The sequence below is a fragment of the Oncorhynchus masou genome, chromosome 3 (assembly GCF_036934945.1).
Source record: "Oncorhynchus masou masou isolate Uvic2021 chromosome 3, UVic_Omas_1.1, whole genome shotgun sequence".
NCBI lineage: Eukaryota > Metazoa > Chordata > Actinopteri > Salmoniformes > Salmonidae > Oncorhynchus > Oncorhynchus masou.
The window spans coordinates 34,293,189-34,309,788 of NC_088214.1; the positions used below are offsets into that span (position 1 = coordinate 34,293,189).

General features: G+C 48.7%; 1 protein-coding gene across 2 annotated transcripts in view; it reads right to left on the bottom strand.

Moving 5' to 3' along the window:
- LOC135514935 (glypican-5-like) overlaps window positions 1–16,600 on the bottom strand; it is a 220,082-nt gene that overhangs the window by 116,135 nt on the left and 87,347 nt on the right. The window contains exons 5-6 of one of the 2 annotated variants that reach the window (XM_064938684.1): window positions 14,862–14,921; window positions 13,866–13,988 (exon numbers count right to left, since the gene is read on the bottom strand). In XM_064938684.1, coding sequence (XP_064794756.1) covers window positions 13,866–13,988; window positions 14,862–14,921 — 183 coding nt within the window. The remainder of the gene's footprint in view (window positions 1–13,865; window positions 13,989–14,861; window positions 14,922–16,600) is intronic. The other variant, XM_064938693.1, reaches the window with a different exon arrangement.

The window sequence follows — 16,600 nt, forward strand, 5'->3', positions numbered from 1 at the left end:
TCTCTCCATCTCTTCCCGCCTCCATCCTTCCCTCCCTGTCTCTCTCCCTCCCTGTCTCTTTTCCCCCTGTCTCTCTCTCTCTGCCTCTCTCCCTCCCTCCCTCCCTGACTCTCTCCCTCCCTGACTCTCTCCCTCCCTGACTCTCTCTCCCTCCCTGACTCTCTCTCTCCCTCCCTGTCTCTCTCCCTTCCTGCCTCTCTCCCTCCCTGCCTCTCTCCCTCCCTGTCTCTCTCCCTCCCTGTCTCTCTCTCTCTGCCTCTCTCCCTCCCTGCCTCTCTCGCTCCCTGTCTCTCCCCCTCCCTGTCTCTCTCTGCCTCTCTCCCTCCCTGACTCTCTCCCTCCCTGACTCTCTCCCTCCCTGTCTCTATCCCTCCCTGTCTCTCCCCCTCCCTGTCTCTCTCCCTCCCTGTCTCTCTCCCTCCCTGTCTCTCCCCCTCCCTGTCTCTCTCCCTCCCTGTCTCTATCCCTCCCTGTCTCTCCCCCTCCCTGTCTCTCTCCCTCCCTGTCTCTCTCCCTCCCTGTCTCTCCCCCTCCCTGTCTCTCTCCCTCCCTGTCTCTCTCCCTCCCTGACTCTCTCTCTCTGCCTCTGTCCCTCCCTCCCTCTCTCCCTCCCTGACTCTCTCCCTCCCTGACTCTCTCTCCCTCCCTGTCTCTCTCTCTCCCTCCCTGTCTCTCTCCCTTCCTGCCCCTCTCCCTCCCTGCCTCTCTCCCTCCCTGTCTCTCTCCCTCCCTGTCTCTCCCTCCCTGTCTCTCTCCCTCCCTGTCTCTCTCCCTCCCTGACTCTCCCCCTCCCTGTCTCTCTCCCTTCCTACCTCTCTCCCTCCCTGACTCTCTCCCTCCCTGACTCTCTCCCTCCCGGACTCTCTCCCTCCCGGACTCTTTCCCTCCCTGTCTCTCTCCCTCCCTGACTCTCTCTCTCCCTGACTCTCTCCCTCCCTGTCTCTCCCCCTCCTATGTCTCTCTCTCTCCCTCCCTGACTCTCTCCCTCCCTGACTCTCTCTCCCTCCCTGTCTCTCTCCCTCCCTGTCTCTCTCCCTCCCTGTCTCTCTCCCTCCCTGTCTCTCTCCCTCCCTGTCTCTCCCTCCCTGTCTCTCTCCCTCCCTGACTCTCTCCCTCCCTGTCTCTCTCCCTCCCTGACTCTCTCCCTCCCTGACTCTCTCCCTCCCTGTCTCTCTCCCTTCCTGCCTCTCTCCCACCCAGACTCTCTCCCTCCCTCCCTGTCTCCCTCCCTGACTCTCTCTCTCCCTCCCTGTCTCTCTCCCTCCCTGTCTCTCTCCCTCCCTGACTCTCTCCCTCCCGGACTCTCTCCCTCCCTGTCTCTCTCCCTCCCTGACTCTCTCCCTCCCTGACTCTCTCCCTCCCTGTCTCTCTCCCTCCCTGACTCTCTCCCTCCCTGACTCTCTCCCTCCCTAACTCTCTCCCTCCCTGTCTTTCTCCCTCCCTGCCTCTCTCCCTCCCTGTCTCTCTCCCTCCCTGTCTCTCCCCCTCCCTGTCTCTCTCCCTCCCTGTCTCTCTTCCTTCCTGCCTCTCTCCCTCCCTGTCTCTCTCCCTTCCTGACTCTCTCCCTCCCTGTCTCTCTCCCTCCCTGTCTCTTTCCCTCCCTGTCTCTCTCCCTCCCTGTCTCTCTCCCTCCCTGACTCTCTCCCTCCCTGTCTCTCTCCCTCCCTGTCTCTCTCCCTCCCTGTCTCTCTCCCTCCCTGTCTCTCTCCCTCCCTGTCTCTCTCCCTCCCTGACTCTCTCCCTCCCTGTCTCTCTCCCTCCCTGTCTCTCTCCCTCCCTGTCTCTCACCCTCTGTTACTCCCTCCCTCCCTGTCTCTCTCCCTCCCTGTCTCTCTCCCTCCCTGTCTCTCTCCCTCCCTGTCTCTCTCCCTCCCTGACTCTCTCCCTCTGTTACTCCCTCCCTCCCTGTCTCTCTCCCTCCCTGTCTCTCACCCTCCCTGTCTCTCTCCCTCCCTGTCTCTCTCCCTCCCTGTCTCTCACCCTCCCTGTCTCTCACCCTCCCTGTCTCTCTCCCTCCCTGACTCTTTCCCTCCCTGACTTCTCCCTCTGTTACTCCCTCCCAGCCCTCCTCAGTAGTATGCAGCCTTGCCAATGAGAACAGTGTGAAACGTTGTGAATGCAAGTCAGTCCCATGTAAAATGTTCTAGTAAAATATATATCATTGACGGTCCATTAAATACTGTTGAATCCATTTCCTGAGCACATCTAACTAACTTTGCATACTTCTCAACCGAATGCTACAACATTCTCCATAAAGGTTCTAGATAGGGAGATACAAGTCATCACATTATACGAGCTTGTAGATTCATTTATTACCAAGAGTCAACACACTCAGACAAATCATGCAGACATACTGCACATAGTCAAATTTGCAGGCTGACAAATACACACAAACACTATGTGAACCCACAAACACACACAAACACTATGGGAACCCACAAACACACACAAACACTATGGGAACCTGCACAAACACACACAAACACAATGGGAACCCGCACAAACGTAATATCAAAACAGTTTGCAAGCCTACAATAACACATGCACACACTTACACATTCATTAAAACATCATAAACTATCCCACACACACATGTGCAGGTCCTGTGTATAAACACACACACACACACACACACACACACACACACACACACACACACACACACACACACACACACACACACACACACACACACACACACACACACACACACACACACACACACACACGGTGCATACATTCCTTTGTCTCTCCTCTCTCTTTCGCCCACGGCCACGACAGTGCACTCCGCTGACACACACACACACACACACACACACACACACACACACACACACACACACACACACACACACACACACACAGAGAAAGAGTCTTGTCAGTGAGCAGTGTAGGTCATGGTGGGGTCCTAGCCAGCAGCTAAGGGTTATGGGAAAGGGATAGGCCGCTGGCTCCAAGGACAACTGGAAAGGAAAGTGGGATGGAAGGAGGGGAGGAAGGAGAGAGGAATGGAGCTAAGGGGTGGAGAGGCAGAAATGTTACGTTCTAATGAGGTTGACAACGTTGGGATGAGGGGTGACGCAAGGATGAAAGGTGAGGGAAAGGTTAGGTAGGGTGAGATCTAGGAAGTGTGGAGCGTTGGAAGGGTTCGGGGGGAGAGTATGTCCTAGACTTTTGTCTGAGACGGGGCTGTGTGTAGGGCTCTGCCAAACAATGAGAGCATGGTCTTACTGACTCACTGAATGACTGACTGGTGTCGCAAGTTACATGACGATTAACATGACAATTACTGATCCCACTGTGGATAAAATACTTCATTTACATTTTAGTCATTTAGCAGACAGTGACGTGTCCAGGGAGAAATGTTATTGGCCATCCTAGTCCCCCCCCCCAAGTTACTTTTGACCAAGACGCACACCAACAGCAAGATTCGTAAATCTCACCGGAGAAAGCATCTGAGCAAGGCAGGCAGGGCCTCTCTGTCTTAGTATGTTGAGTCCATCAATCTGATGCTGTCTGGCCAAACATAACATGACATGTCATTATTCTATCAGACAGGACTACAGATGGACTACAGATAGTAGGACAGAGCGGCCGCTCAGATCCTCGCTCAGATCCTTTCTCCGCTGAAACCGATTCAGCCTCTTGTGAATTGAAGGAGAATTCTGAAACACTGATAGACACGAAAGAGAAATCATTTTATACGTTTGTTTCTTTTTTTTCTTTGACACTTTTGGGGGAAGCCTGGCTCCCCTTGGCATCCATGTACACACGCCACTTTCTTGGCTGAATGCCATGACCCTGATGGTGTTCGTAATAGATGACCCTTTTCTATTCAAATGGAGGGGGCACAGTGAGCAGCGAACCTACTTGGCCTACGTTTTGAAGTGATTCTTTGGACTGTCAGATGAAAAAAGTAAAGCATTTGTACAGTTAAACGACAGGTCATTACTATAAAAAAGCGTAGGAGGTCTCGTAAATAAAATAGAGACCCCCCCACCCCGAATATCGCGGTACAATTAGCATTCTGGATGTCACTTTCACGTGAATTTACTTCTGTATGCTAATACCCTTCTATAAAATCCTGGGAATGTACCAAACACTCTGAACCATCATAATTATATTGAAAAATCCACCCTGCATCGATTAAGGTTCAAAATGTTATTGTCCCCCGAAACTGGGTCTGTCCTCCACCTTGGCCGCCCCATTCAAAACGCTCTGGACACGTCACTGTTAGCAGACACACTTAACTTACCGGAAGTGCATTCAACTAAGGTAGGTAAGACAACCACATATGGGGAGACGGAGAGTAAGGGAGGGGTTAAAAGCATCGGGAGGATAAGGGAGGAGGATAACGGCGAGGGAACAAAAGAAGGGGCGAAGAGAGACTTCGCTATGGGGCCCCAAAAATCACACACACTGCAGACAGCCTGACTGTGTCTCTGGGTGGACAGACAGACAGACATGGAAGCTCGTCTCAGAACAGGCTTCTGGTCAGAGCTGGTATGAAAGGGAATTTCACTGCCAAGACGCAAGCCTCAGCCACACACAGTCTGGCGAGGTCCCCCCTTAATATATCTGACTGTGCAGTCCCTCAGTCGTCACCACAACACTCCCCCCTTCCCACTCTCTCAATGTCCCTCTCTCTCTCTGTCTCTCTCTCTCTCCCTCTTTCTCTCAACCTCTCTCACCCTCTCAACCTCTCTCTCCCTCTCCCTGTCTCTATCTCTCCCTCTCAATCTCTCTCCCCGTCTCTATCTCCCTCTCAACCTCTCTCTCCCTCTCCATCTCTCCCTCTCAATCGATCTCTCTCTCTCCCATCTCTCTCTCCCTCTCAACCTCTCTCTCCCTCTCCCTGTCTCTATCTCTCCCTCTCAACCTCTCTCTCCCTCTCCCCGTCTCTATCTCTCCCTCTCAACCTCTCTCTCCCTCTCCCCGTCTCTATCTCTCCCTCTCAATCTATCTCTCCCTCTCACCATCTCTCCCTCTCCCTCTCAACCTCTCTCCCTCTCCCTGTCTCTCTCTCTCTCCCTTTCAACCTCTCTCTCCCTCTCCCTGTCTCTCTCTCTCTCCCTTTCAACATCTTGCTCTCCCTCTCAACCTCTGTCATTCTCCCTGTCTCTCTCTCAACCTCTCTCTTACTCTCCCTGTCAATTCAATTCAATTGACTTTATTGACATGGCAAGTTCATTATTACTTACATTGTCAAAGTATACATATCGAAAAATATAAATAAAATGAAAATATATATTTATATATAAATAAATGGTGGGACCAACAGCAATAATAATAGTAGTGGACATGGGATTACCATTAACAACAACTACAAAAACAATATTAATGAGAACAACAATACATTAAAGCCATGGTAGTGGACCAGTGTCAACATGACTGAGAAGACAGTCTCTCTCTCATGAGTGAGAAGACACATGACATGGTATGAAAGATAAAACAAAACAAGATGGGAAATATTATCGACATTACTTGGCACTTTTCACTGGCTGTCCCTCAGGTTGTGGCAGGAGGACACATATTTGGCTGCCAAAATTGCACATTTTGGCTTTTCACCCAATAAATGTTTGATTTTTTCTTAATCTTTTATAGTTTCAAATTCTTTGTATTGAGTTATAATTTTGGGAAAGAAATATTCTCTTAGGTCTGAGTATTTGTCACAGTGTAATAGGACATGCAGCTCTGTCTCTACCTCTCCCATGGAGCAGAGAGAGCACAGCCTGTCCTCTCTGGGCAGCCAGGTTTGTCTGTGACGATGGGTCTCTATAACCAGACTGTGCTCACTGAGTCTGTACCTAGTCAATGTTTTCCTTCGTTTTCTATCAGTCACAGTGGTCAGATAGTCTGCCACTATGTACTGTCTGTTTAGAGCCAAATAGCATTGAAGTTTACTTTGATTTTTTTGTGGTGTCTTTCCAATAGGTGATATATTTTTCTTTTTGTTTTGTAATGATTTGGTTGGGCCAGATTCTCTGAGTGCTGTCCTGAGGCTCTATGGGGTTGGTTTGGATTGGTGAACTGAGCCTCAGAACCAGCTGGCTGAGTGCTGTCCTGAGGCTCTATGGGGTTGGTTTGGGTTAGTGAACTGAGCCTCAGAACCAGCTGGCTGAGTGCTGTCCTGAGGCTCTATGGGGTTGGTTTGGGTTGGTGAACTGAGCCTCAGAACCAGCTGGCTGAGTGCTGTCCTGAGGCTCTATGGGGTTGGTTTGGGTTGGTGAACTGAGCCTCAGAACCAGCTGGCTGAGGGGACTCTTCTCTTGCTTCATCTCTTGACATTGTAGAGCTGTGTGATGGAATGTTTTGGGGTCACTTGTTTTTAGATGGTTGTAAAATTTGATGGCTCTTTTTTTCTATTCGAATGAAGAGGGGGTATTGGCACAATTATGCTCTACATGTGTTATTTGGAGTTTTTCTTTGCACTTGCAATACAGTCTTGCAAAACTCTGCATGCAGTATTTCAATTGGATGTTTGTCCCATTTGGTAAATTCATTATTAGAGATTGGACCCCATACTTCACTGCCATATAGAGCAATTGGTTCTATAACTGACTGAAAAATGTTGAGCCATATTTTAATTGGAATTTCAATTTTGATGTTCCTTTTAATGTCCCTGTCTCTCTCGCTCTCTTTCAACCTCTCTCTCCCTCTCCCTGTCTCTCTCTCCTTAAACAACTTTCTCTCTCTCTCTCCCTCTCTCTCTCTCTCTATCCCTCCCTCTCTCTCTCTCTCTCCTCTCTTTCTCTCTCCCCCTCTCTCTCTCTCTCTCCCTCACCACAAAGCAAGCCATGCTGTAGTGCAGTGAAGGCACTGTTGGTGACACAGCTGTTTGGGTTTACAGTATATGTAGGCCTACCTGTTACTGTGTGTGTGTGTGTGTGTGTGTGTGTGTGTGTGTGTGGGTGTGTGTGTGTGTGTGTGTGTGTGTGTGTGTGTGTGTGTGTGTGTGTGTGTGTGTGTGTGTGTGTGTGTGTGTGTGTGCCTGTGTGTGTACATGCAAGTGTCCATGCATAATGATACCAAGAGAGAGTGAGACATTGAGATATGAAAGACCGAGAACCCACTGGACACACACCGGTTGAATCAATGTTGTTTTCAATGGAACCAATGTCGAATGGATGTTGAATTGACGTCTGTGCCCAGTGGGAAGGAGAAAGGGGTGACGCCTTTACCCAGTACAGAGTGCAGCCCTCTCTGTCTCTCCCCGCGATTCTGACATCAGGATTCCAGATGCCAGGATGATAAACAAACAGATTGTCATAACCTTCCAGTTATGTGAGGCATTCAGAAGCACTACAGGCGCATTGTCCTCATCCACATGGTTTAGGAATCAGCTTGGAGATATCTCACCTCTCGCTGTCCTTCCTGTACCACACACACAAATGCACATACACACACACAAACACCCTGACCCTCTCTTGGAGAACATGGCTTGGAGAAGAATTTCTCTCTGTCTCTCCCTCTCTCTCTCTCATAAAGTATACAAGAAGAAAGTAGAAAAAAAGAGTGTACTCAAACTAACTCACAGAGACCATGCCAGATGCTGTGTTTGAATTTCTGGATGACAGAGAGAGTGGTCGGACTGACAACCCTTGTTATCCTGAGTGAAAGGGCTGGTGTTGAACGTGACACGTTTTTTAAAAATACTTCTTGAAATACATCCTTCAAACACTAAGTACATGTTGTTGATGTTGATGAAAATAATGACGATGAGGATGAACAATGTCATGATACTAGTGATAAGAATAAGATGTATGTGTACAGATGTAGGACCTTCATTTGAGCCAGTTTGCTACAGCAGGAAAATCATCCTGAAGCAACTGGAAATGTGAATTATTATGCGGATTATGGACATTTTTGTAGGGGTTAATATATTTTTTGTTTTATAACTGGAAATTACAGACATCAGAAGCCTTTTTAAACCTCAAATGCACTACAAGTATTACATGTCCTGCAAATGAAGATCCTATGTCTGTACAATCTATTTGGAGTCTATCTGCTTTGTACATTCTCCCGTTCTGGAGTGTGGTGTGAAACATTCACATCTATGTCATTTTATTAGTCCATTGAGACATTATCTCACACACACACACACACATGTCCACACACACGCACGCACGCACGCACGCACACACACACAGATACTGTATGTATGTGAATGAATAGGTGTCCCAGCTCTTGTACAGCATTTGGAGAGTATAGAGTGATATGGGACAGTGTGTGTTATTTTCCTGCTGCTTTCTGGGAATGCACCAAACCCACAGGTCCTCTGTGAGACCCGCCCCTCTCCAGGAAATTACAACTCTACTAGGACAGTGTACCTTCCTACTGCAGCACCATGCCAACTCCAGCACCATTCCTACTGTAGCACCATTCCAACTGAAGCACCATTCCTACTGCAACACTATTCCTACTGCAGCACCATTCCTACTGCAACACCATTCCTACTGCAACACCATTCCTACTGCAGCACCATTCCTACTGCAACACCATTCCTACTGAAGCACCATTCCTACTGCAGCACCATTCCTACCGCAACACCATTCCTACCGCAACCCCATCCTACTGCAACGCCATTCCTACTGCAGCACCAGTCCTACTGCAGCACCATTCCTACTGCAGCACCATTCTTACTGCAGCACCATTCCTACTGCAGCACCATTCCTACTGCAACACCATTCCTACTGAAGCACCATTCCTACTGCAGCACCATTCCTACCGCAACACCATTCCTACTGCAACCCCATCCTACTGCAACGCCATTCCTACTGCAGCACCAGTCCTACTGCAGCACCATTCCTACTGCAGCACCATTCTTACTGCAGCACCATTCCTACTGCAACACCATTCCTACTGCAACACCAATCCTACTGCAACACCTTTCCTAATGCAGCACCATTCCTACTGCAGTACCATTCCTACTGCAACACTATTCCTACTGCAGCACAATTCCTACTGCAACACCATTCCAACTGCAACACCATTCCTACTGCAGCACCTTTCCTACAGCAGCACCATTCCATTTGCAGCACCAGTCCTACTGCAGTACCATTCCTACTGCAACACTATTCCTACTGCAGCACCTTTCCTACTGAATAACCATTTCTACTGCAACACCATTCCTACTGCAACACCAATCCTACTGCAACACCTTTCCTAATGCCATTTCTTAAAATCCTACTGCAGTACCATTCCTACTGCAACACTATTCCTACTGCAGCACCATTCCTACTGCAACACCATTCCTACTGCAATGCCATTCCTACTGCAGCACCATTCCTACTGCAACGCCATTCCTACTGCAGCACCATTCCATTTGCAGCACCATTCCTACTGCAATGCCATTCCTACTGCAGTACCATTCCTACTGCAACACTATTCCTACTGCAGCACCTTTCCTACTGAAGCACCAATCCTACTGCAACACTATTCCTACTGCAACACCGTTCCTACTGCAGCACCTTTCCTACTGAAGCACCATTCCTACTGCAACACTATTCCTACTGCAACACCATCCTACTGCAACACCATTCCTACTGCAACACCATCCTACTGCAACACCATTCCTACTGCAACACCATCCTACTGCAACACCATTCCTACTGCAACACCATTCCTACTGCAACACCATCCTACTGCAACACCAGTCCTACTGCAACACCATTCCTACTGCAACACCATTCCTACTGTAACACCATTCTCCAGAATATAGAATGGGGAAGCATATTCACTGTTGCTCCACATAGCAGGAGTTGTACCTCTACAGGGACACGGTGCCATTTGTTTTGGACATGTAACATCATCCTGGCCTCTTTTCTCAAATCTGGAATCCTCTACTCCCCTCATCTACTTCGCTCCTCTCCTCTTCCCTCACCTCTCTTCCTATCCTCTCCTCCCTTCCTTCCTCCCTTCGCCTCTCCTCTCCTTTCTTTTTAGTCAGGGTAGGCTAGGACATTCCCAGGCAGGATATATGCAAGCTAACAGGTCTACAGTGAGTACAGGGCCTCAGGGCTCCATTATTTCCCATACAGCCTCATAGGAGGGTCTTTGTTTCTACCCATCAGGGTTTGGGGGTCCCCACTGCAGGGCTGTGCCTCACTCCGCTCTCCCAACAATGGGCCTTTATCCTGCCAAGGCCTCCCTGCCCCCCCGGTCCCTCCGCACTGCTACCTACCCCGACCAGGGGCACAGGGGTGAGAGACGGCCACCGGGGCGAGAGAGGGGCACAGGGGCGAGAGAGGGGCACAGTGCCACCGGCGCAACCCCCTTTCATGCCCTGTCCTGTTGCTCTCTCTCTCTCACACACACACACACACACACACACACACACACACACACACACACACACACACACACACACACACACACACACACACACACACACACACACACACACACACATAAGAGGTTGCTGACTTAGAAGTTGTTGGATAACAGTGCACCATGGGGTGAGCCGGGCAGACTCAATTTCACACATTTCTTAATAAATATAGTGGCTCACTGAACCAAAGGATAAGTCTGTTAACTCACAAAGACTCTCTTTCTTTTCTCTCTGTTACTCTCTTTCTCACAAACACACACGCATGCACACACATACCAACACACACACAGACTGCTGAAGAGTGCCGCTGGCCTTGAAGAGTGTCAGATGAACAATATCTTCTCAAAGCCTCAGATGAACCATATCTTCTCAAAGTGTCAGATGAACCATATCTTCTCAAAGTGTCAGATGAACCATATCTTCTCAAAGCCTCAGATGAACCATATCTTCTCAAAGTGTCAGATGAACCATTTCTTCTCAAAGTGTCGGGTGAACTATATCTTCTCAAAGCCTCAGATGAACCATATCTTCTCAAAGTGTCAGATGAACCATATCTTCTCAAAGTGTCGGGTGAACCATATCTTCTCAAAGTGTCGGGTGAACCATATCTTCTCAAAGTGTCGGGTGAACCATATCTTCTCAAAGTGTCGGGTGAACCATATCTTCTCAAAGTGTCAGATGAACCATATCTTCTCAAAGCCTCAGTTGAACCATATCTTCCAAAGCCTCAGATGAACCATATCTTCTCAAAGTGTCAGATGAACCATATCTTCTCAAAGCCTCAGATGAACCATTTCTTCTCAAAGCCTCAGATGAACCATATCTTCTCAAAGTGTCAGATGAACCATATCTTCTCAAAGTGTCAGATGAACCATATCTTCTCAAAGTGTCGGGTGAACCATATCTTCTCAAAGTGTCAGATGAACCATATCTTCTCAAAGTGTCAGATGAACCATATCTTCTCAAAGTGTCAGATGAACCATATCTTCTCAAAGTGTCGGGTGAACCATTTAGCCCGGTGTTGTGTTCCAGCACTCCATGTACCTCCTCTCTCCCTCTCTCTTCTCCTCCTCTTTACCCCTCTCTTCTCCTCTCTACCTCTGTCTTCTCCTCCTCCCTACCTCTCTCTTCTTCTCTCTCCCTCTCTCTTCTCCTCTCTTCCTCTCTCTTCCCCTCCTCCCTACCCCTCTCTTCTTCTCTGTCCCTCTCTCTTCTCCTCCTCTCTACCCCTCTCTTCTCCTCTCTACCGCTCTCTTCTCCTCCTCCCTACCCCTCTCTTCTCCTCTCATATGTTCTTGGTAACAGAGAACACCAGGGTTGTTTTCACTGAGAGACATGCTGTGTCAGAATGCTCGACATGATGAATGTGTGGTCTCTCTAAGAGCCAATGATACATTTTTAAGTGCATAAAGTCAGGAACTGGGCCTCTTTTCTCTGTCTCTCTCTCTCTGTGTTTCTCTGTCTCTCTCTCTCCCTCCCTCTCTCTCTGTCTCTCTTTTGGTCTCTCTCAGTGCCAGAGAAGAAAAAAAGAGAGAAAAGAAGGGGAGAGTAGAGAAGGGGAGAGTAGAGAAGGGGAGAATGGAGAAGGGGAGAGTGGAGAAGGGGAGAGTGGAGAAGGGGAGAGTAGAGAAGGGGAGAGTGGAGAAGGGGAGAGTAGAGAAGGGGAGAGTAGAGAAGGGGAGAGTGGAGAAGGGGAGAGTGGAGAAGGGGAGAGTGGAGAAGGGGAGAGTGGAGAAGGGGAGAGTGGAGAAGGGGAGAGTAGAGAAGGGGAGAGTGGAGAAGGGGAGAGTAGAGAAGGGGAGAGTGGAGAAGGGGAGAGTAGAGAAGGGGAGAGTGGAGAAGGGGAGAGTGGAGAAGGGGAGAGTAGAGAAGGGGAGAGTGGAGAAGGGGAGAGTGGAGAAGGGGAGAGTGGAGAAGGGGAGAGTGGAGAAGGGGAGAGTAGAGAAGGGGAGAGTGGAGAAGGGGAGAGTGGAGAAGGGGAGAGTGGAGAAGGGGAGAGTAGAGACAAAAAATAAGAGTTCCTTTCATCAGAGGCACAGTGCCCTCTACTCCCACAATCCCCATGGGACAGTCTAAGAGACATGCAGTATGGACGACGAGGCCAAACTAAAACAATAGCATAAAGGACAAACACTATCAGATGGGTGGCCAGGGTTGTCTGTGTGTGTGTGTGTGTGTGTGTGTGTGTGTGTGTGTGTGTGTGTGTGTGTGTGTGTGTGTGTGTGTGTGTGTGTGTGTGTGTGTGTGTGTGTGTGTGTGTGTGTGTGTGTGTGTGTGTGTACCATGGTAACTGAAGCCAGGAAGGGGCCACCACAGGCCCAAGTGTTGTCATAATTGCATAGGGAAGAGAACGTTCTAGAAACGCTTATGAAGCCCTTCCAGAGATGGAATAAGTTACAGATCAGCATTTGCTCATACACACACACACACGTATGTACACTCTCTCACACATACACACGTGCAAAGACACACATGGCAGTGGTTTAATGTCCAGGTGATGAGTGGATCCCACACAGCCACGTACAGGAAGAAGGATCGAAAGCCACGCCCCCAAATCAGCACCAAACAAACAGCTCATAAATGAGAGACAGAAAGACAGACAGACAGACAGACAGACAGACAGAAAGACAGACACAGACACAGACACAGACACAGACACAGACAGACAGACACAGACAGACAGACAGACAGACAGACAGACAGACAGACAGACAGACAGACAGACAGACAGACAGACAGACAGACAGACAGTGCTATACTTCATCCAAAAGGGAAAGATGAAAGATGTTCCTTATGACTTCCACATTCCCTCGCAAATCAACAACAGCCTCATAATACCACACACAGGCTTATTACACCAACACACAACACAAACACACACTCTACCAGCGGACCCAGTAGAGTAGAGCAGCGTATGAGCTTCTAAACAACACTGAGTGGTCATAATTCCTGTCTTACCTATTCGACCCCCTCTCTCCACCCCCCCCGTCCCCCGTCGTCTCACACATCACCTATACTCCTTTATCCTCCTCTCTCATCCCCCATCCCGCTCTCTTTCCTCCTCTTCAGTCTTACCTCTCCACCACGTCGTCTCACACATCACCTATACTCCTTTATCCTCCTCTCTCATCCCCCATCCCGCTCTCTTTCCTCCTCTTCAGTCTTACCTCTCCACCACCTCGTCTCACACATCACCTATACTCCTTTATCCTCCTCTCTCATCCCCCATCCCGCTCTCTTTCCTCCTCTTCAGTCTTACCTCTCCACCACGTCGTCTCACACATCACCTATACTCCTTTATCCTCCTCTCTCATCCCCCATCCCGCTCTCTTTCCTCCTCTTCAGTCTTACCTCTCCACCACCTCGTCTCACACATCACCTATACTCCTTTATCCTCCTCTCTCATCCCCCATCCCGCTCTCTTTCCTCCTCTTCAGTCTTACCTCTCCACCACCTCGTCTCACACATCACCTATACTCCTTTATCCTCCTCTCTCATCCCCCATCTCGCTCTCTTTCCTCCTCTTCAGTCTTACCTCTCCACCACGTCGTCTCCACTCCAGCAGGTAAAGTCGTCCACCACCATCTCTCCCTCACACAACATCTCTGGAAGCACGGCAAAGAATGACTTATAGCGCTGGATGTAGCTCAGAAACTCCCTGAGATGGAAAGAGAGGATGGGGAGAACAGAAAGGATGGAGAGCGACAGGATAGAGAAAGGAGGGATAGAGAGGTGGGAAAGAGGACAGAGGGGTGAGAGTCAGGGTACAGACTCCATGTTATAAGAAGCACTGTAACGTCTATGGCTACCACCCAACTACATATGATATGCAATCAGGATATGAACGTGTAAATAAAATGACAGGTGCATAGACAGAACCTAAAGGAATACTGTCGAACCTAAAGAAATATAGTTCCCATAGATCTTTAAAAACACATTGAAAATAATATGGATGCTGTAGTGACTGGTGGCCAAACAAGAGAATAATTCTGATCAGGCACCTGTTACGGCCACCCAAGAGACAGGGGAACTCCAATAATATGGGTCATGTGAGGTCACATGCTGTTAGGACCCCATCAGTCAGGGCTGTCATGACGATAGTATCAGAGCCTCCCGTTAGGGGTGGGCCGCGAATGGGATCCTAATGAATGACGAGGGGATTATGAAGGGTTAAACCATATCATGAATCTCCTGTCACTAGCCAGATAGACAGACAGAAACACACACATATGTTGAGAGACATCATAGCCTGATCCAATACTGATGACAACATAGTGCTGTCACAGAGAGAGAGAGAGAGAGAGAGAGAGAGAGAGAGAGAGAGAGAGAGAGAGAGAGAGGGTGAGAGGGAGAGAGAGAGAGAGGGTGAGAGAGAGGGTGAGAGGGAGAGATAGAGATAGAAGCAGAGGTCACAGACAGAAAGACACATGGACAAAGACAAAGACAGACATACATATGTGAGACTGAGAAGCAGAGACAGAGAGAGGTAGTTGTCATTCACCGGGTGGGTGGGTTGGTTGGTCATGCTTACCTAGAGATCTTTTTCAGACTTCTAGGTTTATCGTTCTTGGAGGGTTTCAGGGGGAATGAACTGAGGATGGAAGGAGTCCAAGGGGGGGGGGGGTGACACAAGCAGGAGAGGTGCAGGGAGAGAAAACAAAGAAAACGGGGGGTGGGACAAAATGAGGGCAAGACAAAACAAGGAGGGGAGGGAGAGGAAGAAATAGTCAGTTTACGACCCTGGATAAGGGTGAGTCATGCACATGCAGAGGTCAGAGGTCAGGGTGGGAAACACCCCAAAAAACCCACCAGACACACCCAACACACACCCCTCCCACACACCCCATACAGTAGGTTGAGACACTCATTTGTTGTCCCACGTGACAATGTTAAAACAGCTGTTGAAAGTCGTACAAGTGAGCAATTAACTTCACATTTAAGAATACAACACAACAGTATGTGTGTACTACCCCTTTAAATTGATATTGTTGTCTGGAAATTAGATTGTTGTCTGGAAATTAGATTACTGTCTGGAAATTAGATTGTTGTCTGGAAATTATATTACTGTCTGGAAATTAGATTACTGTCTGGAAATTAGATTGTTGTCTGGAAATTAGATTACTGTCTGGAAATTAGATTACTGTCTGGAAATGAGATTGTTGTCTGGAAATTAGATTACTGTCTGGAAATTAGATTGTTGTCTGGAAATTAGATTACTGTCTGGAAATTAGATTACTGTCTGGAAATGAGATTGTTGTCAAAGGGAACTAACTGGAAACAAAGTACAAGTCATTAAATGAGTGTCCACTCCTCCCTCTCTACTTCATTCTGTGTTATCATAATACAATTAAACTACAATATATTTATGTCAAAATCCATTTCCCTTGTTATTCCACTATATCATATTCCTTTCCATTCCCTCCAGCGGCTACTGGCCTTGTGCCTCTGCCAGTGTAAACTGCTGTGTGTGATGAGGATACTGCCCACTGGGCTGTGGGTAGGCTGGCAGAGGGCTGGGCGCTGGATACTGTTGGCACGGAGCAGGGTGGCAGCGCCAGGGCAAGACCGTCAGCTAGACTGGCACCACAACACCTGGGTGTCTGTGTCAGTGAGTGAGTGAGTGAGTGAGTGAGTGCCTAATATTTGACTGTGTGTGTGTGTGTGTGTGTGTGTGTGTGTGTGTGTGTGCCTGTGCCTGTGCCTGTGCGTGTGCGTGTGCGTGTGCGTGTGTGTGTGTGTGTGTGTGTGTGTGTGTGTGTGTGTGTGTGTGTGTGCGCCTTAATGCCTAATATGTGACTGTGTGTCTGTGTCTGTGTGAGTGAGTGTGTGTGGATGTGTGTGTGTGTATGTGTGCCTAATATGTGACTGTGTGACTGTGTGTCAGTGTGTGCCTATGTGATAGCACTGAGGTGGGCAGCTGATCTGAGCTGAGGCTATGGTAGTCTGGGTAAACAGGAAGCGGTCCGTCAGTATTAATCTTCCCCCCTCCCTGTGGGCACTGCCCTGCCAGCTGCTGTGGGCACCGGGTGCCTCAAAGGACGAGGTAGAGGGGGAATCGGACCGTGTGAGAGGAGTGTGTAACACACAGTATGTCTATGTGAGTGTGTGAGTGTGTACGTGTGTGTGTGGCAGAATCACTATCCTATATGTACTGTATAGATGAATAAATTGTCATTTAAGATTGAGCCAAGAATCTCAAAGTCCAAAATTCCCTTGGCTATCACATTATGTAAAAACAATTACGTTTATTTATGACGGTCACGTGATGTT